This window comes from Carcharhinus amblyrhynchos, chromosome 9 (genome assembly GCF_965287045.1).
Source record: "Carcharhinus amblyrhynchos chromosome 9, sCarAmb.v2.hapA, whole genome shotgun sequence".
NCBI classification, from domain to species: Eukaryota; Metazoa; Chordata; class Chondrichthyes; order Carcharhiniformes; family Carcharhinidae; genus Carcharhinus; species Carcharhinus amblyrhynchos.
In genome coordinates, this window is record NC_137332.1 from 37,054,111 (window position 1) to 37,075,035 (window position 20,925).

The following is a 20,925-nucleotide window of genomic DNA, read 5'->3' on the forward strand; positions in this document are numbered from 1 at the left end:
GGCCTGTAGTAGGATACCTATCCAATTAAGTTAAATGATTTAGTAAATGCTGGCAGTATTGATCATAGTGTAAGGGATGATGGTAATTGAGGAGACAGGAGTGGGGTGAGAAAAATGTTTGATCATTAACTTATAGCACTTGATGCAGTTCTGCTTTCCAACCACAAGGTGCTGCATTAGTGTTAATTGCAAGTTAGCATATTTTAAGACAAAGTACCAAAATATCACCTCCCTTTCATTTAAAACTCGAGTGCCCTGCTGGTATTTGGAATAATTCCAAACATTTACTCAGGATAGATATCACTTCATAATCTACTCAGCTTTTAATTACAACCCACATCTTACTTGGTCCAGTTGAGTACTTTCATTTTGCAATCAATGTTTAGCGCTAGAATTCCTTATTCCCTCACCTTCTGTTTTCTTATCTGCCAATTTTCATAATACTCAAATTACTATCAGAATTACAGCTTCAGCACTTATTAAAAATGTTCATTTTAGCCACAGGCTATGCAGCTTTTGAAAAATTAATACCCTTAACATGTATGAAATCTTTAAAAAATGACTATACCAAACTCATGATAAACAGCATTCCAAGACTATTCAAAAATCAAGTATGATGCTGAACACCTTAATAAAACAAAATATTAAATACCTTAAACACACCCAGCATTGGTTTTAAGAAATTCGGGAGTTTCAAAATGTCATACAAGGGAATGACATGCAGTCATGCTTAATATTTTTGAGAGACAGAAAAACTGGATTATAATTGCATTTAGTTGCAGCTTCTAAGTTTCAGGTAATTAATAATTTCATAGATCAACCTGAACTGCAACAATGATCAATTACAATAAACCTGCAGCATTGAGCAGTTCATAATATTCATATTTCATAAATCCTAACAGGTATTATTTATTTGCTTCTTAGATCATAACTTGCCCTTTGGGTATTGTTAATTTGCAATTTTTCTCCTCTCCTTTAGAATTAAGCTGCATGTGTGTTTGTGCCAAAACACTAGGGGGAGCACTTCCTGCACATGTGCAGATACAGTGAATGAGTTTGTGTCTTTAAATTGAGAGATGCCTTCACATACTAGTGTCTTGTAATTCATTTTATCATTTACAACTGGACAGACATTTGAGATGCAAATTGCAACTTGTTATTAGAGGGCAAATTAAAACAGAATCATGTTAGGATTGATTGTGAAAATATCCTGATGATTGTCAGTCAATATTAACAATTAGAAAAAAATTGGAGGTTTTTGTTTAGAAACAGGACTTATTTTAAAAAGATTTTTAGTAGTATCATAATGTATGGGTTACTCAATCTTGTACTAGTTATTTATTTTTACTGTTGTCTACAAATGGATGTATTAATTGCTAACTGGATTCTCTGGGAAGCACTTGTTCACTCATGATAATTCTTCCACCTGTGACAAAGACCTTTATTCACCACAATACTTCAGCATTTTGAATAAAAAGTAATAAATAATAAAAACAAATCACCCAATGTAGGGCTTAAGACCCTACACTGAGAAAAAGTCCTATTTAACGATCAACTGAGATTGCCAGGAATTGTCTCTACAAAGCTTTTCTAACTTGCTTCAGAAGCCCTTTGTTTAAACTGGCATGAACATTCATAAAAATCACTATTTCCATTTTGCACATCTGCAGTGTATTGCAAATTCAATAAATTTATCACCATAATATAGGTGATGGCGTCATTATGGTAATATCAACGGACTATAAGCCAATGCCCCAAGCTCGGGGGCACGGGGGTTAAATACATCACCTCAGTTGGTGCAATGTGAATTCAATTTACTTTTTTTAAAACGTACTTAATCCTGAAATTGAAAATGGGCCTCAAGTAATGGTGACCATGGAACTACCATCGACTACTGTAATAATCCCATCTGGTTTTGCCCTTTAGGGAAGGAAATCTGCCATCCTTACTGGTGCGGTCTACGTGACTCCAAATTCACAGCAATGTGGATAGCTCTCAACAGCTTCCTTAAATAGCTGAGCAAGCCACTCAGCTGTGACAATTATGGATGGGCAACAAATGCTGGTCTTGTCAGAGATGCCCATATCCCATCAAATAGAAAAGGAAAGTGGGTTTTGATGCCTTGGAAGTAGCCCTTGCTGCTCCTTTTGTCAAATGGAAAGATGTCAAGATCAATTGCACGGGTGGTCGGAGTGTGGGCCAGGTGTGCATGCACAATCTTTCCAGATGCCTTTCTGGTCATCTAGAGTTAGTGTTTGAAATACAGGCTTCCAATTCTGCACGCAAGTCTAAATTATTACTGCACATTACAGAATAGGATATTGAACCCATCCTTACAAAGAAACTTAGTGCTCTCCTATCACAGCAACTAGCTGCCTCTTGAAAGACTCCAAGGTTATGAGAACATAAGAAATAGGAGCAGGAGTAGGCCATCTAGCCCTTCGAGCCTGCCCCGCCATTCAATAAGAGCATGGCTGATCTGTCGTGGCTCAGTTCCACATTCCCGCCCTCTCCCCATAACCCTTAATCCCCTCGCTTATCAAAAACCCATCAACCCGCGTCTTAAAAATATTTAGCGAGGCAGCCTCCACCACTTCAATGGGCAGAGAATTCCAGAGATTCACCATCCTTTGAGTGAAGAAGTTCCTCCTCAACTCCGTTCTAAACCACCCCCCCTTTATCTTGAGGCTGTGCCCCCTAGTCCTACTGTCCTTTCTGAGCGGGAAGAGTCTCTCCACCTCTATCCTATCCATCCCCTTCTTCATCTTACATATCTCAATGAGATCTCCCCTCATTCTTCTAAACTCTAACGAGTACAAGCCTAGTTTATTCAGCCTCTCCTCATAGCTCAACCCCCTCAACTCCGGTATCAGCCTAGTAAACCTCCTCCGCACTCCCTCCAAGGCCAAAATATCCTTGCGTAAGTGCGGCGACCAAAACTGCACACAGTACTCCAGCTGCGGCCTCACCAGTGCCCTATAAAGCTGCAGCAAGACCTCCCTACTTTTATATTCAATCCCCCTCGCTACGAAGGCCAGCATCCCATTAGCCTTCCTGACCAGCTGCTGCACCTGCAGGCTGGGTTTTTGCGACTCATGCACAAGGACCCCGAGGTCTCTCTGCACCGTCGCCTGCTGCAGTTTTTCGCCACGTAAGTAATAGTCCTTCCTACCATTATTCCTACCAAAGTGGACCACCTTGCACTTGCCAACATTAAATTCCATTTGTCAGTTCCTGGCCCATTCGCCCAGCCTATCTAGATCCTTCTGCAGACTCTACACACCCTCCGCGCAATTTGCCGTTCCACCAATCTTGGTGTCATCAGCAAATTTCGATTCCATACACTCGGTTCCCTCCTCCAGATCATCTATATAAATGGTAAATAGCTGAGGCCCCAGCACCGACCCCTGGGGCACTCCACTAGTCACCAACCACCAATCCGAATAGCACCCATTGTCCCCCACTCTCTGCTTCCTATTTGACAACCAATCCTCTATCCACGCTAACACCCTACCCCCAACTCCATGCCCCCTTACCTTCTGCAATAACCTCTTGTGAGGTAACTTGTCAAACGCCTTCTGAAAATCAAGACAGACCACATCCACCGGCTCTCCTCCATCCACCGCCCTAGACACATCCTCATGGAACTCCAATAAATTTGTCAGACACGACTTCCCCTTAACGAAACCGTGCTGTGTCTGCTCTATCAAGCAATTCCCCTCAAGATGCCTCGCTATTTCCTCCTTGATGACGGATTCTAACATTTTACCTACAACAGACGTTAAACTAACCAGCCTATAATTCCCTGCCTTTTGCATACCCTATCCAGAAAGCCACTTAATAATTATGAGAAGTGTTTCAATGACTTATGCTGAATACAAAAGAAATGTGATCAGTTGATCACAGCATATGCTGCGGAACAGGAATTACAATTATCCCCAATATTCTTAGACTTATAGGTCGAGTGGGAGGTGCAAGCACAGTCATGTACTTGAGTATGAGCTTTTAAGTAATCCAAGGATTGTACCTCATTGTATCGATTGCTGGGGACGTTGATACATGTCTTCCTCACTTCCATGTCCACAACAAGCCCCTGCACGACAGGCAACTTGTACTGGTAATTCCTAAAATCCTGAAATGAAGAGCTTTCTATAAGTACAATATTAACATTATAACAGTATATTTCAGAACAAATAATTTATTTGCAATTTAAGACTTCCACAATTAAATGAAAATGCAGATGTATTGCAAGGCATCAATAAATGTTGCAGTAGCTCCCAATGGAAAATGTACAAAAATAATTTTAAAGAACACACCTCAATCTTTGCAAAGTCATCCTTATTTATACAAATTACAATGACAACACATTTGGCTTTCAGAAACACACATACAAACAGCCAACCTACACCTTACTGCAATTGGACATCTATGATTAGCTGTAACTAGGTTACATTTTCCTCTGAAAGAATTTAAAATAAAATACAATTACTATACTAAAAGCAATTACCAGCATTTACCAGAGAATATCAACCCAATGACTTTCAGCCTCTTAAGTCATGGAGGTGTACTGTGATAAATGCTTTTATTTTACAATCTTCAGAAATACACTAAAAGCATATTTATAACTTGCTCTACTTTATGAACACTGTACCACGCCCTCCCAAATTTACATCTTATTAACTTTGCATCTTACCCTTTCCAAGGAACCATGCACCACAACAGTTTCAAAGACTGGTTATATACAACAAATTAAAGTTTAAAACTCTAGAAATTACTCAGTGAACGCATGCTCCTTCCTGCAACTGATTTGAGCACCCAGCAAATGACATCAGATTACCACCATGAGTCTGCTCATGGAATCTTACAAATGAACAGAAAGCAAAGATATTTCTTGTTTAACTAAACAGGCGCTGCATGCAGGAGAGGGTTTAACCATTACTATACATAACTGGAACTCGATACCTACTCAATTTTTCAACATTCAAATGACCAAAGGCATTGTGGTAATTTATCATAGCAAATTATTCCTATAATTTCGTATATCATGACCACTGTAACGTCATATTTTGCAAGAAAGGAAGCCATGGGTTTTCTAGAATATGCCCATGGACAACTTACTGCAAGCAGGTTCATAATCGTATGTCCAGTCTCTCCAAACAGAGGTTTACGAAAACGCACACTGAACAACGGACATGGATAAACTGCAAAAGAAAGTATTCATCAGGAGTTGTTGCTTCAATTGTTACCTGAATTGGCTGATACATTTGTGCTCAGTTACTCACATCTATATTCTGCTCCAAGACGCAGCATAAGGCGAATGGGGAAAACCTTAGCCCAAGGAGTTTCCCATTTCTGAATTAGAATGCCAAACAGGTAAGGTGGGTTGGGAAGGACCAGGTCCTGCAAGGACTGAAAAGTAGCTGTAACATACAGGAATCCACCATGTTCTCTACTGCCAAGAAAACTCTGGGTAAAGAAGGAATGACCCAAGTCTCCCACCACATTACCTAAAAAAACAGAACAAGTGCCATAAATAAAGTGGAGATTTTCAATATGGAATTATATACGGCCATCATAATTTAAAAGGATTTCTATTACAAGAAATTGAACTACATCATGTAGTAGATTGCTGCTCTGCATGGATGATTTCTATTGGAGATCAGATAATCTCAGTAAATATCCTGAACAAAATCCAGTTCATTACAATCAACCCATTAGTAGGAGCGTCTAAGTCATTTGAATATACCTGCCAGAGCATCCTGATAAAGTTGTATGCAGTGACTGAAGATGTCCTTCGGGATGCATTTCTCATCAGGTAAACATTGCAAGAGGATGACGATCTCTGCTTGCCCCACAGCATGCATCCCCTTTGTGGTGAAGGACCAACATTTTCTGTTTACATCTGAGAAAACACATTGCATTAACTTTTTCTATTTATGTGATAGAAGTTAAAATAATCATTTACTGCTGTTTATAGAGAGTGCATTTTTAATTTTCAAAAATTGCAAACCTCTATCTCAGTTCGAAACTGCAGGAAGTGATTTTTTTTTAAATTATATTATGAGGGGCATGGACACTTAGCAAAAAATTAAACACGAGGCCAGTGACAAAGCAATCAGGACTGTATATAGCAGAATATTATTTTTCCAAAAAATTTAAGCTTACCTCAATATTTATTATTTTGTACCTGTATTTTGCAAATAACTAGGGCATGCAGGAATGATTGGGAACTTGGTATTATGATTTGAATAAGTCATCTTATATTCATTTGTATGCTCAACTAAATTTGGTAAAAAGTCTGACAACACCAGGTTTTAGTCCAACCTATTTATTTGATAATATACTCGCAAGCTTTCGGGTTAGCCCCTTCGTCAGGTGAATGGAGAGTTCTGGCCTCAGACAGAGCATATAAAGCACAGACAGTTTAGAGATTACTGATTAGAATGCGAATCCTTACACCTAACCTGCTGTTCAAGACCTGAAGTGGCTGATAATGTGAGTGGAAGGAGCACTGATCACAGTTTAAAGAGATGTGTATTGTCTCCAGACAGTACAGTAAGTGAGGTTTTGCAAACCCAGGCAAGTCACGGGGGTTACAGATAGTGCGACATGAACCCAAGATCCCTGTTGAGACCGTCCTCGTGTGTGCGGAACTTGGCTATCAGTCTCTGTTCAGCGACTCTGCGCTGTCGTGTATCGTGAAGGCCGCCTTGGAGAATGCTTACCCGAAGGTCAGAGGCTGAATGCCCGTGACCACTGAAGTGTTCGCCAACAGGAAGGGAACAGTCTTGCCTGGTGACTGTCGAGCGATGTTCATTCATCCGTTGTCGTAGCGTCTGCATGGTCTCCCCAATGTACCATGCTTCGGGACATCCTATCTTGCAACGTATCAGGTAGACAATGTTGGCAGAGTTGCAAGAGTATTTACCATGTACCTGGTGGACAGTATTCTCACGTGTGATGATGGTATCCATGTCGATGATCCGGCATGTCTTGCAGAGGTTGCTGTGGCAGGGTGTGTGTGGTATTGTGGTCACTGTTCTCCTGAAGGCTGGGTAGTTTGCTGCGAACAATGGTCTGTTTGAGGTTGTGTGGTTGTCTGAAAGCAAGAAGTGGGGGTGTGGGGATAGCCCTGGCGAGATGTTCGTCTTCATCAATGATATGTTGAAGACTCCGGAGAAGATGTCGTAGCTTCTCCGCTCCGGGGAAGTACTGGACGACGAAGGGTACTCTGTCCACTGTGTCCTGTGTTTGCCTTCTGAGGAGATTGGTGCGGTTTTTCGCTGTGGCGCATCGGAACTGCCGATCTATGAGTCGAGCACCATATCCTGTTCTTATGAGGGCATCTTTCAGGGTCTGGAGGTGTCTGTCACGATCCTCCTCATCTGAGCAAATCCTGTGTATACGGAGGGCTTGTCCATAGGGAATGGCTTCTTTAACATGTTTAGGGTGGAAACTGGAGAAGTGGAGCATTGTGAGATTGTCTGTGGGCTTGCGGTACAGTGAGGTGCTGAGGTGACCGTCCTTAATGGAGATGCGTGTGTCCAAGAATGCAACTGATTCTGGGGAATAGTCCATGGTGAGTCTGATGGTGGGGTGGAATTTGTTGATATCATCATATAGTTGTTTCAGTGATTGTTCACCATGAAGCCAAAGGAAGAAAATGTCATCAATGTATCTAGTGTACAGCATCGGTTGAAGATTCTGTGCAGTGAAGAAGTCTTGTTCGGTCTCAACAGGGATCTTGGGTTCATGTCACACTATCTGTAACCCCCGTGACTTGCCTGGGTTTGCAAAACCTCACTTACTGTACTGTCTGGAGACAATACACATCTCTTTAAACTGTGATCAGTGCTCCTTCCACTCACATTATCAGCCACTTCAGGTCTTGAACAGCAGGTTAGGTGTAAGGATTCGCATTCTAATCAGTAATCTCTAAACTGTCTGTGCTTTATATGCTCTGTCTGAGGCCAGAACTCTCCATTCACCTGACGAAGGGGCTAACCCGAAAGCTTGCGAGTATATTATCAAATAAATAGGTTGGACTAAAACCTGGTGTTGTCAGACTTTTTACTGTGTTTACGCCAGTCCAACGCCGGCATACCCACATCATGACAACTAAATTTGACCATAGTTGGGAAGTAAGGGTGCTGTATTACGGGAGAAGTTGGACGGATTGAACCTACAGTAAATTACTTTGTATTGCTTTACTCTGAGAAATCTACCCGTGCATTTTCACACCTTTTTCCATGGTATTTTACAAAACACATAAACCACGTGTACAAAATAGCTCCAGCTCAGAGCAACAAAGATAGATGTGGGGGGGGTAAAAAACAATTTTGATATTTGGAAGCTATCAAAACTTTCTCAATTTCCAACCAGTTTGTCAGTAATACATATTCATGAATGTTGGGCAAGATTTTCATAATTGAAAGTAGAATTCAAGCTAACAGGAGGAAAACAGAATCAGTGGTGAAAAGCGGGAAGAAAGGCAACAATAAAAATCTGTTGACTCAGGCTGGCCTTTGAATTGCCACTAAAAGAATTAATTTAAGCTTCATGGTCATCAGATGCAACACTAAATACAGCAAGTATCCAAATTGTAGTCATGTTCATTAACCAACTTTTAAAGTCCAGGCAACTCAGCCCCATTTGCACTTTAATTTTATCTGTCACCTTGACTTGCTTGAATTATTTGGTCTTGCAGATTTGAAAGGCTACTTTTAGCATTGCTGTCACACTGGCAAGCAAATATTCATTCAAAATATCTAGATTTGTTTATATTTAGCAATTATTTAAATAGAAAGAGACTGCAGAATACTCTGGTACATAGTATCTTGGTGCCATTATACATGAATCACAAAAAGTTAGCATGCAGCTACAACAAGTAATTAGCAAGGAAAGTGGAATGTTGGCCTTTATTGCAAGAGGGATTGGAGGCATTGCTACAATTATGCAGGGCATTAATGAGACTGCATCTGGAGTGCTATGTACATTTTTAAGTTTCCTTGCTCAAGGAAGGGTACAACTGCATTGGAAGCAGTGCAGAGAAGGTTCACTAGATTGATTCCTGGGGTGCAGGTGTTGTCTTATGGGAAAAATTGGACAGGTTGAACTTATAGTCACTGGATTATAGAAGTAGTAGTTATAATATTTAAACACACAAAATTCTGGTGGAGCTTGGCAGGGTAGAGACCAAGGGGATGTTTCACCTCCTGGGAGCACAGCTGAAAAAAGATCGTCCAGTTGACAGAACATAAGAACATAAGAAATAGGAGCCATCTAGCCCTTTCAGCCTGCCCCGCCATTCAATAAGATCATGGCTGACAGAGATAGAATCATAGAAAAACTACAGCACAAACAGGCCCTTCGGCCCACAAGTTGCACCAATCTCATCTCTACCTATAGGCTTACCTATAACCCTCAATCCTATTAAGTCCCATGTACTCATCCAGAAGTTTCTTAAAAAAACCCGAACAAATTTGCCTCCACCACCATCGACAGCAGCCGATTCCACTCACCCATCACCCTCAGTGAAAAACTTACCCCTGACATCTACAGATTTGTAATCTATATGTACACTAATCCCACTTTCCAGCACTTGGCCTAGAACTTTGAATCTTATGACATTTAAGAACATAAGAAATAGGAGCAGGAGTAGGCCATCTAGCCCCTTGAGCCTGCCCCACCATTCAATAAGATCATGGCTGATCTGTCGTGCCTCAGTTCCACATTCCCGCCCTCTCCCCATAACCCTTAATCTCCTTGCCTATCAAAAACCTATCACTTCAAGTGCTCATCTATGTACTTTTTAACAGTTGAGGGGTTTCCTGCCTTTATTACTCTGCCAGACAGTGCATTTCAGATACCCATCATCCTCTGGGTGAATGTTTCCTCAAATCCCTTCTAAATCTCCTGTTCCACGCCTTAAAATTATGACACCTCATCATTAACTTTTCAATCAAGGAGAACAGCTGTTTCCTATCTACCCTGTCCATATCTTTCATAATATCATGCATCTCAATCAGGTTCCCCCCCACTCAGCCTTCTCTGCTCCAAAATAAATTTGAGTCCATCCAACCTCTCTTCACTGTTCAAAAGCTCCATCACAGACAACATCCTGGTGAATCTCCTCTGCACCCTCTCCAGTGCAATTACATCCTTCATATAGTGAGGCGTTCAGAACTGTACACAATACTCCAGCTGTGGCCTAACCAAGATTTTGTACAGATGAAACACAACCTTTTTGCTCTTAAAATCTATGCCACAATTGATAAAGGCTAGTGTCCCATGTGCCGCCTTAATTATCCTATTAATTTGTCCTGTTGCCTTCAGGGATCTGTGGACAAGCATCCCAAATCCCTCTGCTCCTTGGAGCTTTCTAGTGCTCTGCTATTCATCAAGTACTCTTTTGTCCTGTTATTCTTTCCAAAGTGCACTAACTCCTACGTTTAAGGGTTAAATTTCATCTGCTACTGATCTGTCCATCTGACTAACCCATTTATATCTTCCTGCATCTTATGGCCTCTTTCTCCCTATTAACTAACCTGTCAATCTTCCTGTCATCTGCAAACTTAATTATCATTTTCATCTATTTTGTTTACATAGATGATAAATAAGAAGGGACCCAGCACTGATCCTTGTGATACACCATAGGACATCGGCCTCCAGTCAAACAAACAACCTTCTACCACTACCCTCTGTCTCCTACCACTAAGCCAGCTTGCCAAGTTACCCTGGATCTCGTGTACTTTTTACCCTAGGATCCAGAACTTTATTTGGCCCTTTCATTTAATTAGCTTATAGTTTTAGCTTTTGATTTTAATTTTAGATTTTTAGTTGAAAAGGTGATTTCCAAGGACACCAGTTGTAAACAAGATTTAATTGTACAAACAAAACAAAAATACATTACTTACAATTGACGAGTTTGACCATAACAAGCAAGTTGGCATTCAACACAAAAACTAGAGGGTCAGGGCCTCCTTCTTCCAATTGCAACATTAGAGAGATCTGTGAGGGTTGTTCTTCTACTGCATAATCTAGTGCAAGAAATAAATTTACAATTTTAAGTAATTTTATTAGTTCTTCCTCGTATTTCACACAATTAAACAACTTAGTAAAACAGCTTTCAATTTTCAGAGTTCCAAAACTTTTCTACCCTCCACCTGGAAAAATATATCAATCAGAACTGGGGTGGGGGGAGAACATGGAGAAAAGGAATGGAGTTGATAGCTATGGGTTTGAAGTGATTTTAAAAGTGAAACCTTTGAAAGCAAAATGCAAAATAAGGTACTGGTTCACATTTTTTCAATAAGATTAGCTAGTTTAACTGGCTACAATCATCGTTACCCCGAACACACTTCGGTGCTTTCAAGTCCAAATTCTTGCCAACCCATTTCTAAGTTCTTAAACCGTTGCTCCATGAAGCATGTCCCTGTATGGGACAGAGTTTGAACTCTATATTGGGCAACACAAAAATCTTCCTGTTTGATTTCTTAGCAGTTTTCAGATTCTCAAGCATAGCTGGATCCTTAGTGCAGCTTATCTACAGAACCTCTGCAGCGCAGAAGGAAGCCATGATATCCACTGAGCCTGCACCAACTGGCCCCACTGCTCCCCTCGACTACTCCCTCTCTTTACCGGTGTTCCAGCACCACTTCTTTCGTCCCATCCAATATCCCCTGTATACTTGTGCCCAGGAATATTTAGTATACAGTCTTGTCCTTAATGACACCCAAGGTAATTTGCATATAATCATAACTAGACACTAATATAGAAATAATCAAGTAAACACAGTGAAAAATCAACTTTAAACAGCTTAACACATTTCTTATCAAGTGACTTATTATTCTATTTTTCGATCCAAAACTTAAAAAAGTGAAGTTTATTGAATAATAGATTCCAATTTTTAATTTGCTCCAATCATGATTCAAAAAGCAAGAATCAGATCAGCAAAGAGTTGCTTATATAATCACACTTACCTCCTTTGACACCTGTGGAGATAAGTATGGGTGGGAGACCATCTTCTGGGACTAAATTAATTGAACTTCCAACAGGACTGCCAATCTGAGCTGTATTACCAGTCGATGATGTAGTCACATTCTAAAATTAAAAAAGGGGCTAAGTTATTTAATAAGCAACATAAATTTCAAACAAGCTTACCATTTGCACTGCAAACTTTAGAAAAAGATTTTATAGGACTACAGCTCAGGTACCTGGAGAAAAAAAAATTATGAAAGAAAAGCTTCCAGCATTGTGTACTGCATTTTGGACAATCATAAATAAAGGAAACAATGTTACCTTGTACAGTTTTAGTAGTAAAGGACATCATAGCTAATTTAAGGAAAAAGACAGTTGTTTGATTTAAGTTTTCACTGTTTTCTCTTCCCCCTTCCCTAAATATTAGCTTAGCTGGGTGAACGGTAACTGAATGAGAAATATCACAATTACATGTCACCTAATCACCGCTGCCTGGTTCCTATTTCTTTAAATTAAAAAAAATCTTCAATTATTACAAGACTAAAATCCAGCTCGCCACTGTGGGTAATCCAACGCACAATCCCCTCAAAAGCAGTTTTGACTGTAAAATCTTGCCACTGATAATAGCTACCATGCAACTTGCTGTGCAAAGGCACGCGTCAATCTGTTTCATATTTCTATACAATTCTATTTACATACCTATATCTCTGTATGCATACATACTAGATATGGAGTATTTTCTGTTGATACCTGACTATGATTTTGTACATATAGTCATACAAATGAGCTGTTTCCTTTATAAATTGTAGCAACTAAACTACAAATGCTAACAACTTGCTGCTATTCTATAAATAGTGCAAGAGATCCCCATAGGGTGGTGGAGGCAGGAACGTTGGACTTGTTTAAGGTTTACTTAGATAGACACATGAGCGAAACGGGGATGGAGGGTTATAGTAGGGGGTATTAAATAGGGTCAGATCCTCGGGAGACACCGGAAATGCAGACTGTATGTTAACGTTTTTGTCTTTTTATTCCGCAGGCGGAGGTCCACCTTGTTGTCAAACGAGGGGCATGCACACGGTGGGTCGTGCGTGGGCTGCTCTTGGAGGTTCCGGGAGTGGCCTCATACTTCGTGTCGGTGTGTGTGCTTGATCCTGGACCGGTAGACGGGCGCCACAACAGCTCAGTGACTAGCACTGCTAGCTGTGCAGATACATGGATTTGGGCCTGTGTCTGTGGGAGTTTGCGCATTCTCCCTGTGGTTGCGTGGGTTTCCTCCGGGCGCTCCGGTTTCCTCCCACACCCCAAAGATGTGCTCTTAGGCTGATTGGTTTACCAAATTGACACTATTCTCCCCTGAATCTGGCTAAGTTAGGGGTTTCACTCGTAAACACGCAGGGTAGAATAGGTGTAGGAGGATGCGGCGGCGCGGGCTCATTGGGCCGAAGGGCCTGTTTCCCGTGCTGGGTTGTTCTTTATCCACCTGAACCAGCAAATGGTGCTTTGGCTTAATATTACAGTTAAGGATGATAATTATACAAAGCAAAAATCTTCTCGATGAGGAAAAAACACAAGAGTTCAGCATATGACAGATACCTGGATGACAATCACAGGATTGTGCCTCAGTAATAACCAGAGGTCCAACAACCTTGGGGGGTCACAAAGTAACAGTAACTCAAGGAGACAGACATAATGAAGACTCATTTGCTAAATAATTTCATGGTATTCCTAACAAATGGCAAACCAAGTGAAATGCTCTCTAATGTTACCTGAAGAATTCCACTAGCTCAGTAACTGAATGGATGTTGTTTGAATTGATAACCATTTAGTCAATACTGGCACCAGCGGCTTTGTTCTACATGACAATGCCCAGGTTTGCAGTCACCAATATTTGACTGTTATAACAAAATAAGATAGTTTTAAGATGTATATATTTAAACCTTGGTTGCTTTTCCAGAAATACTGGGACAAACTCCAGTTCTGCTGTTATGCCAGTCACCATAGAGTCATAATAACCCATTATTCTCCACCAGGGATGGATTAAAACTTCAAATCAGGGAAGTTTTCCATAAAATTTGCATTTACAGATCGCACCCAATCAATAAGTCAATGCAGCACCAAATGGCCAATTCATCAATAAGCGCACCAGCTATGACATTCAAGGATTATGATAAGTAAATGTCCGTTTTTGAAGAATAAAATCAGGTCAAAAGAATTTTTTCCGTACATAAAAGAAATTAATACAGCATCATTTCTAAACAGGCATTTTTTCAATAAGACTCTTACCTCAGAAGCTGTAGATTTAGTTGCAACATCTTTTCCAGGATCATGTGATACTGCCAAAGGCACTGTTGGAGATGGTCCACTTGCTGACAGTTTCGCTGCATCTGCGACTTCTCCATTAGGTAAGATTCCATCAGCAAACCAAACACGCCGTTGCTCCTTTGGTTGAGTCACTAAACAAACATCGGTCAAAATTAAGGACAATTAAACTAATATTCCTTGATACAAGCCAAAACATGCTTGCATCCTTAGTGTATATTTTGCTACTTACAAGATCTAACTGTTCTAACATCTTATGGATCATGGCACCTTAGTCAATTCAAATACAAGATGACATTATTGTTTTGAATCCCCCTCCCCCACCAAAAAGACCATGGGGGAATTTCCCCATCCAGCCTGCCATGGGGGTGGGGGGTATGCTTACCATGCAAAGGTCCATGGAAAATCTCACCCCATGTTTTGCATACACTTTGTGTATAGTGCAGAAGGCCGTTCGGCCCATCGAGCCTGCACCAACTCAGCAACTTACCCACCCACCCATCACTCCCTCCGGTAACCCTTAATCCACCATACCTATACAATTGGGTCACTGCGGGGCAATTTAGCAAGGCACCTAACTGCACATCTTTGGACTGTGGAAGGAAACCTGAACACCCAGAGAAAAGTCAGGCAGACACAGGGAGAATGTGCAAACTCCATGTAGAAAGTCACCCAAAGCCAGAATTGAACCTGGATTTCTGGCGCTGTGAGGCAGAAGTGGTAACAACTCACATTAATAACTGGCCTCACTATTTTACCCCACAAATGGATAATTTATCTACCAGTACGGTACACAGGGGACATGGGGGCAAGACACATTCATACAATACTCGGTGTACAATTTGACCCCCCAATCTTTGGGCTGTTTGTGAAATGGCCAACTTACACATCCACATACTCGGTATTTAAACAAGCATCCAAGGATTGAACAACACTTGTAAAACTGCCGGGAATAATTGCCGTGCCAGTGTTATCAATCTCACATCATGGACCATAGCGTCGACAAGCTGGAATTTGAACATGTCCCAGGCCAACACTCTCACTATTTGGGTCTATTTTTTCTTTTTACAACCAACTTCATCCATCCAGCTTTTACGAACATTAACGACACATTTCTAAAATTTCTCTTTGGAGAGTGCTCAGCCAACAGATGCTGTGAAACTTTTGCTTTTAGGCAGAATTCTACATCAGATCTTTCAGGAATCTTGTGCTCCACCCAACACTAGCCGTGAATTCTGGAGTACCATTTTCCTTCATTTGTCTACAGAGTCAGATGGTTCTAATATGACTATCTACTGATGCTCACTAACATATCTTTGCCACTTTTTTTCTCCAGATGAGGCCATTTGCTCAGTCTTCCTCTACTGCCACATTTATGCTTCAATGTCTTTTCTACTCTTTTTCTCCAGTCTCTAATTATTTTCTTTGAAACAGTAAACTCTCTTGCTGCTATGCAGTTAGCCTTCTCAGCAGATGCTCCAGCTTGATGGGATATACCCGAGAATACAGAGAGGCAAGGGAGGAAATTGCTGGGGCCTTGAGAGAAATCTTTGCATCTTCACTGGATGCAAGGGAGGTCCTACAGGATTGGAGAATAGCCAATGTTGTTCCTTTGTTTAAGGAGGGTAGCAAGAATAATCCAGGCAATTACAGGCCGGTGAGCCTTACATCAGTGGTAGGGAAATTATTGGAGAGGATTCTTCAAGACAGGATTTATTCTCACTTGGAAATAAGTGGACACATTAGACAAAGGCAACATGGTTTTGTGAAGGGGAGGTCGTGTCTCATGAACTTGATCAAGTTTTTTTGAGGAAATGACGAAGATGATTGATGAGAGTAGGGCAGTGGATGTTGTCTACGTGGACTTCAGTAAGGCTTTGGACAAGGTCTCTGACAAGGTCTATCACGGCAGACTGGTGCAGAAGGTGAAGCCACATGGGATCAGAGGTGAGCCGGCAAGGTGGATACAAAACTGGCTTGGTCAAAGAAGACAGAGGGTAGCGGTGGAAGGGTGCATTTTTGAATGGAGGGCTGTGACCAGTGGTGTCCCTCAAAGATCAGTGTTGGGACCTTTGCTGTTTGTAGTATATATAAATGATTTGGAAGAAAATGTAACAGGATTGATTAGTAAGTTTGCAGACGAACAAAGGTTGGTGAATTTGCAGATAGTGATGAGGACCATCAGAGAATACAGCAGGATATAGACCAGTTGGAGACTTGGGCAGAGAGATGGCAGATGGAGTTTAATCCAGACAAACGTGAGGTAATGCATTTTGGAAGGTCTAATACAGACAAGAAATATACAGTAAATGGCAGAACCCTTAACAGTATTGATAGGCAAAGGGATCTAGGTGTACAGGCACACAGGTCACAAAGTGGCAATGCAGGTAGAGAAGGTAGTCAAGAAGGCATACAGCATGCTTGCCTTCATCAGCCGGGGTACTGAGTGTGGTGGGTGCCTGGAACTTGTTGCCGGGGAGCTAGTGGAAACGGATACAGCAGTGACTTTAAAGGGGCATTTTGACAAGTACATGAATGAGATGGGAATAGAGGGATATGGTCCCCGGAAACGTAGAGGGTTTAGTCAAGTCGGGTAGCATGGTTGGTGCAGGCTTGGAGGGTCAAAAGGCCTGTTCTAGTGCTGTAACTTTCTTTGTTCCTCCATTTTAAATTGAACCATGTACATGTTATTCTTTCTTGAAGAAGATATCATGATTGAACAGGTGGTATATAGTAGTCTCATTCATTGGCTGGAGTTGTCTCATTAGCTAGAAGATTGCTGCTAGAATTGGCAGAGGGAAAACATAATGGTTCTTGCACATGCCTTTAGATTAATGAACCATAATCATTACAGGTAATGAATTAACAATCAAAATAAGACTTGATCCATTGTATTTTGAGGTGCAAATCACAGAATCCCTACAGAGCAGAAGGAGGCCATTCAGCCCAACAGGTCTGTACTAACTGCAATCCCACCCAGGACCTATTCCTGTAATCCCACATATTTTCCCTACTAATCCCCCTGACACTAGGGTCAATTTAGCATGGCCAATCAATGTAACCCACATATCTTTGGACTATGGGAGGAAATGGAGCACCTGGAGAAAACCCACGCAGGCACAGGGAGAATGTGCAAACTCCACACAGATAGCAACCCAAGAATTGAACCTGGGTCCCTGGCACTGTGAGGCAGCAGTGCCAATCTCTGTGCCACCGTGCTGCAGTAAAATGAGCAATCTTAAATTCAGTTCCTAATGGGTATAGGCAGACAGTCTATAACTTGGTTAACAAAGAATTAATTCAGAAGTGTGACAAGAATTACTAGCATCAGAAATTAAATGTTCACCCTGGTTCAGTAGCATAAGCGTTCTTAAATTACAGAGAAGACACATTTTAGGGCAACAAAAGAGCTTTATCCAAATATAGTTGTGCCATATAATTGATGATTACCAAGATCAAAATATACATGCGCCGCAACATCTCTCCTGACCAAAATAGATCACTTAAGACTGAACTCACTCAGATCAGTTACTTCACGCATTTTCCTTACAGAATTGTTATCCAGATTATACTCTATATTTAAACAATTAAAAAATATCTTTCAAATCTATAAAAAGAACTAGGTAACCTAAATACTATCTGGCCTAATAATATAATATAGAATTCAATTTGAGAAGACCTCAGTAACTCAACTGAACTTCTAGTTATTCATGGTGTTCAATATTCCAGCTCTCCACTGAGAATTTCACTAAATAAAAAATCATAAATACACTCACTAACAAAATATTCACTAAATTGATGAAGCATTCTTCTAACAAAAACACTACGTGCACAATTTATGCATAATTGCATTGGAAAGAAAGGATTTGGACTTGCCATACAGCCTGTTGTAAATTATGGATCGGCACCATAATGTATTTTGTACAAGCAATTACCCATTCTACACATGGTTTGTGTTGAAAGCACTTTTTTCACTGCAAGTGAAAGGTGTTAAAAACTGCAGAAAGAAAATCACGTTTTATTCAAAACTTAAATGCAATTTGAATAGGACCATGAAGATCAAATAGAATTGCAAATTGGAACTTTATTTAGGAATGTAAAAATATTAGAAAGTAACTTCTCCCTCTCCTTGCAAAGGGAGAACATACTTTACTGAAATATCAGAACACTTTCAAAAATTGAAATAGCTGCTGATTTAAGGATCTACAAAAGCATGCCAACCAGGCTGAAAGTCAGCCATCAGCTCACATTTTGCATAACACACACTTCAGTACAAAATCAAAATTACCTTCTGTGCCTGGGTGTTTCAGAACTCCCACAGGTACCATAACTGTGGGTGGTGGAGAACTCAGCACCCCTGAGGCCTGAGCTTGTTGCAGTGGTGGAATAGTAGAACAATACTCAGCAGGATTGTTGGGATTTGGGCTTGAAGCTGAGGCAGTAAACATATTCTCCCAGGCTTGAGCTGCAAGAGGCAAATCATAAAGTTAAACAAAAAAAAACTGCAGTTAATACGATTTTAAAGCACAAGTTTTTAAAAAATCCCAAATTTATTTCACAAGACCAAAAGATACCTTGTGAAAGTAACTGTGATTTAAATACATCAATTACAAATGGAAACAAGCAAATTTATGAGCTTCAATCAGACATTCAGATCCCATTAAATCACTTTCTGCACTAATGCCATTAGGTGCACCAACATCTAAGAATTTTTGAAAGTCTAAGATGCATATTTGTAGTTTAAAAATTAAGTGATAAATAAGTCTTGAGCTCTTATGCCAATAAACACAGATGTCATCTTGGAAGCAACAGTTCTAACTTCTTCTAGTTTCAATTGTTGATCTGACCTGCCAATTTGTTTCTCACCCTGCAGATGTTGTCTGACCTGCTGGGCATTTCCAACTTTTTCAGGTTTTTACTTTAGTTTTCCAGCATCCACTGTACCTTGCTTTTGTACAAACAGTCTTGACATTCCCAGTAACCCCAAGAAAGACATTTTGTACAATGTTAATCCCTTAAATATTACAGCATCACATCTAAAGGAATTCAGATTTGATGTTACATTGACTTGGCGCAAAGTTAGGTTATTAAAATATTAACAATATCAATAAATACACATAACCACCAATCTTTCAGATGCTCTACTGTTAAAATGGTTACCAATAATCATTCAGCTGTTCCTGTCCACTTCTTGCCACAGAAACCCCACAGTGTAGGAGGCGGCCATTCGGCCTATCGAGTCTGCATCAACAACAATCCCACCTGGGCCCTATCCCTGTAACCCCACCTATATACACCGTTAATCCCTCCAACCTACGCATCCTGGAATACTAAGGGGCAATTCAGCATGGCCAATGCAGCTAACCTGCACATCTTTGGACTGTGGGAGGAAGCCGGAGCACCCAGAGGAAACCCACGCAGACAGGGGGGAAGAACATGCAAACTCCACACAGTGACCTAAGCCAGAAATCAAACCTAGGTCCCTGGACCTGTGAGGCAGCAATGCTAACCACTGCGCCACCATGCCACCTCTAATAGTTAGGAGCACCAGCTGACAAAAGCTTGATAAAAAGATAAGTTAAGACTGTCCCAAAAAAGGACAGAGGCAAGAAGCAGGGAGTTGCAGGTTTGGGCTTAGACCACTGAAAGCACAGACACTAAAAGGTGGAACAATTAAAATAAGTAGATATCCTCAAACTGGGAGCCAATTTTCCCCAGACTGGTATGTCTTATAGAATACAATTTCATCATCTTCCATGGTGGGATTTGATCCTGGGTCCACAGTGCATTACATAAGAACATAAGAAATAGGAGCAGGAGTAGGCCATCTAGCCCTTCGAGCCTGCCCCGCCATTCAATAAGATCATGGCTGATCTGTCGTGGCTCAGTTCCACATTCCCGCCCTCTCCCCATAACCCTTAATCCCCTCGCTTATCAAAAACCCATCAACCCGCGTCTTAAAAATATTTAGCGAGGCAGCCTCCACCACTTCAACGGGCAGAGAATTCCAGAGATTCACCACCCTTTGAGTGAAGAAGTTCCTCCTCAACTCCGTTCTAAACCACCCCCCCCTTTATCTTGAGGCTGTGCCCCCTAGTCCTACTGTCCTTTCTGAGCGGGAAGAGTCTCTCCACCTCTCTCCTATCCATCCCATTCATCATCTTTTACGTCTCAGTGAGATCTCCCCTCATTCTTCTAAACTCTAACGAGTACAAGCCTAGTTTATTCAGCCTCTCCTCATAGCTCAATCCCCTCAACTCCAGTATCAGCCTAGTAAACATCCTCTGCACTCCCTCCAAGGCCAAAATATCCTAGCGTAAGTGCGGCGACCAAAACTGCACACAGTACTCCAGCTGTGGCCTCACCAATGCCCTATACAGCTGCAGCAAGACCTCCCGCCTCTTATATTCAATCCCCCTTGCTATGAAGGCCAGCATCCCATTCACCTTCCTGACCACCTGCTGCACCTGCAGGCTGGGTTTTTGCGACTCATGCACAAGGACCCCGAGGTCCCTCTGCACCGTCGCCTGCTGCAGTTTTTCGCCACGTAAGTAATAGTCCTTCCTATCATTATTCCTACCAAAGTGGACCACCTCGCACTTGCCAACATTAAATTCCATTTGC

At 41.2% G+C, this 20,925-nt stretch overlaps 1 protein-coding gene across 3 annotated transcripts in view; it reads right to left on the minus strand.

Annotated features, from left to right (window-relative positions):
* The window catches only part of zfyve9a (zinc finger, FYVE domain containing 9a), a 117,353-nt gene that overhangs the window by 14,311 nt on the left and 82,117 nt on the right, over positions 1–20,925 (minus strand). For all 3 annotated transcript variants that reach the window (XM_080195465.1, XM_080195466.1, XM_080195467.1), the window contains exons 6-13: positions 18,590–18,766; positions 14,266–14,435; positions 11,982–12,102; positions 10,917–11,039; positions 5,747–5,902; positions 5,283–5,507; positions 5,119–5,201; positions 4,028–4,132 (exon numbers count right to left, since the gene is read on the minus strand). In XM_080195465.1, the coding sequence (XP_080051591.1) occupies positions 4,028–4,132; positions 5,119–5,201; positions 5,283–5,507; positions 5,747–5,902; positions 10,917–11,039; positions 11,982–12,102; positions 14,266–14,435; positions 18,590–18,766 (1,160 nt within the window). The remainder of the gene's footprint in view (positions 1–4,027; positions 4,133–5,118; positions 5,202–5,282; positions 5,508–5,746; positions 5,903–10,916; positions 11,040–11,981; positions 12,103–14,265; positions 14,436–18,589; positions 18,767–20,925) is intronic.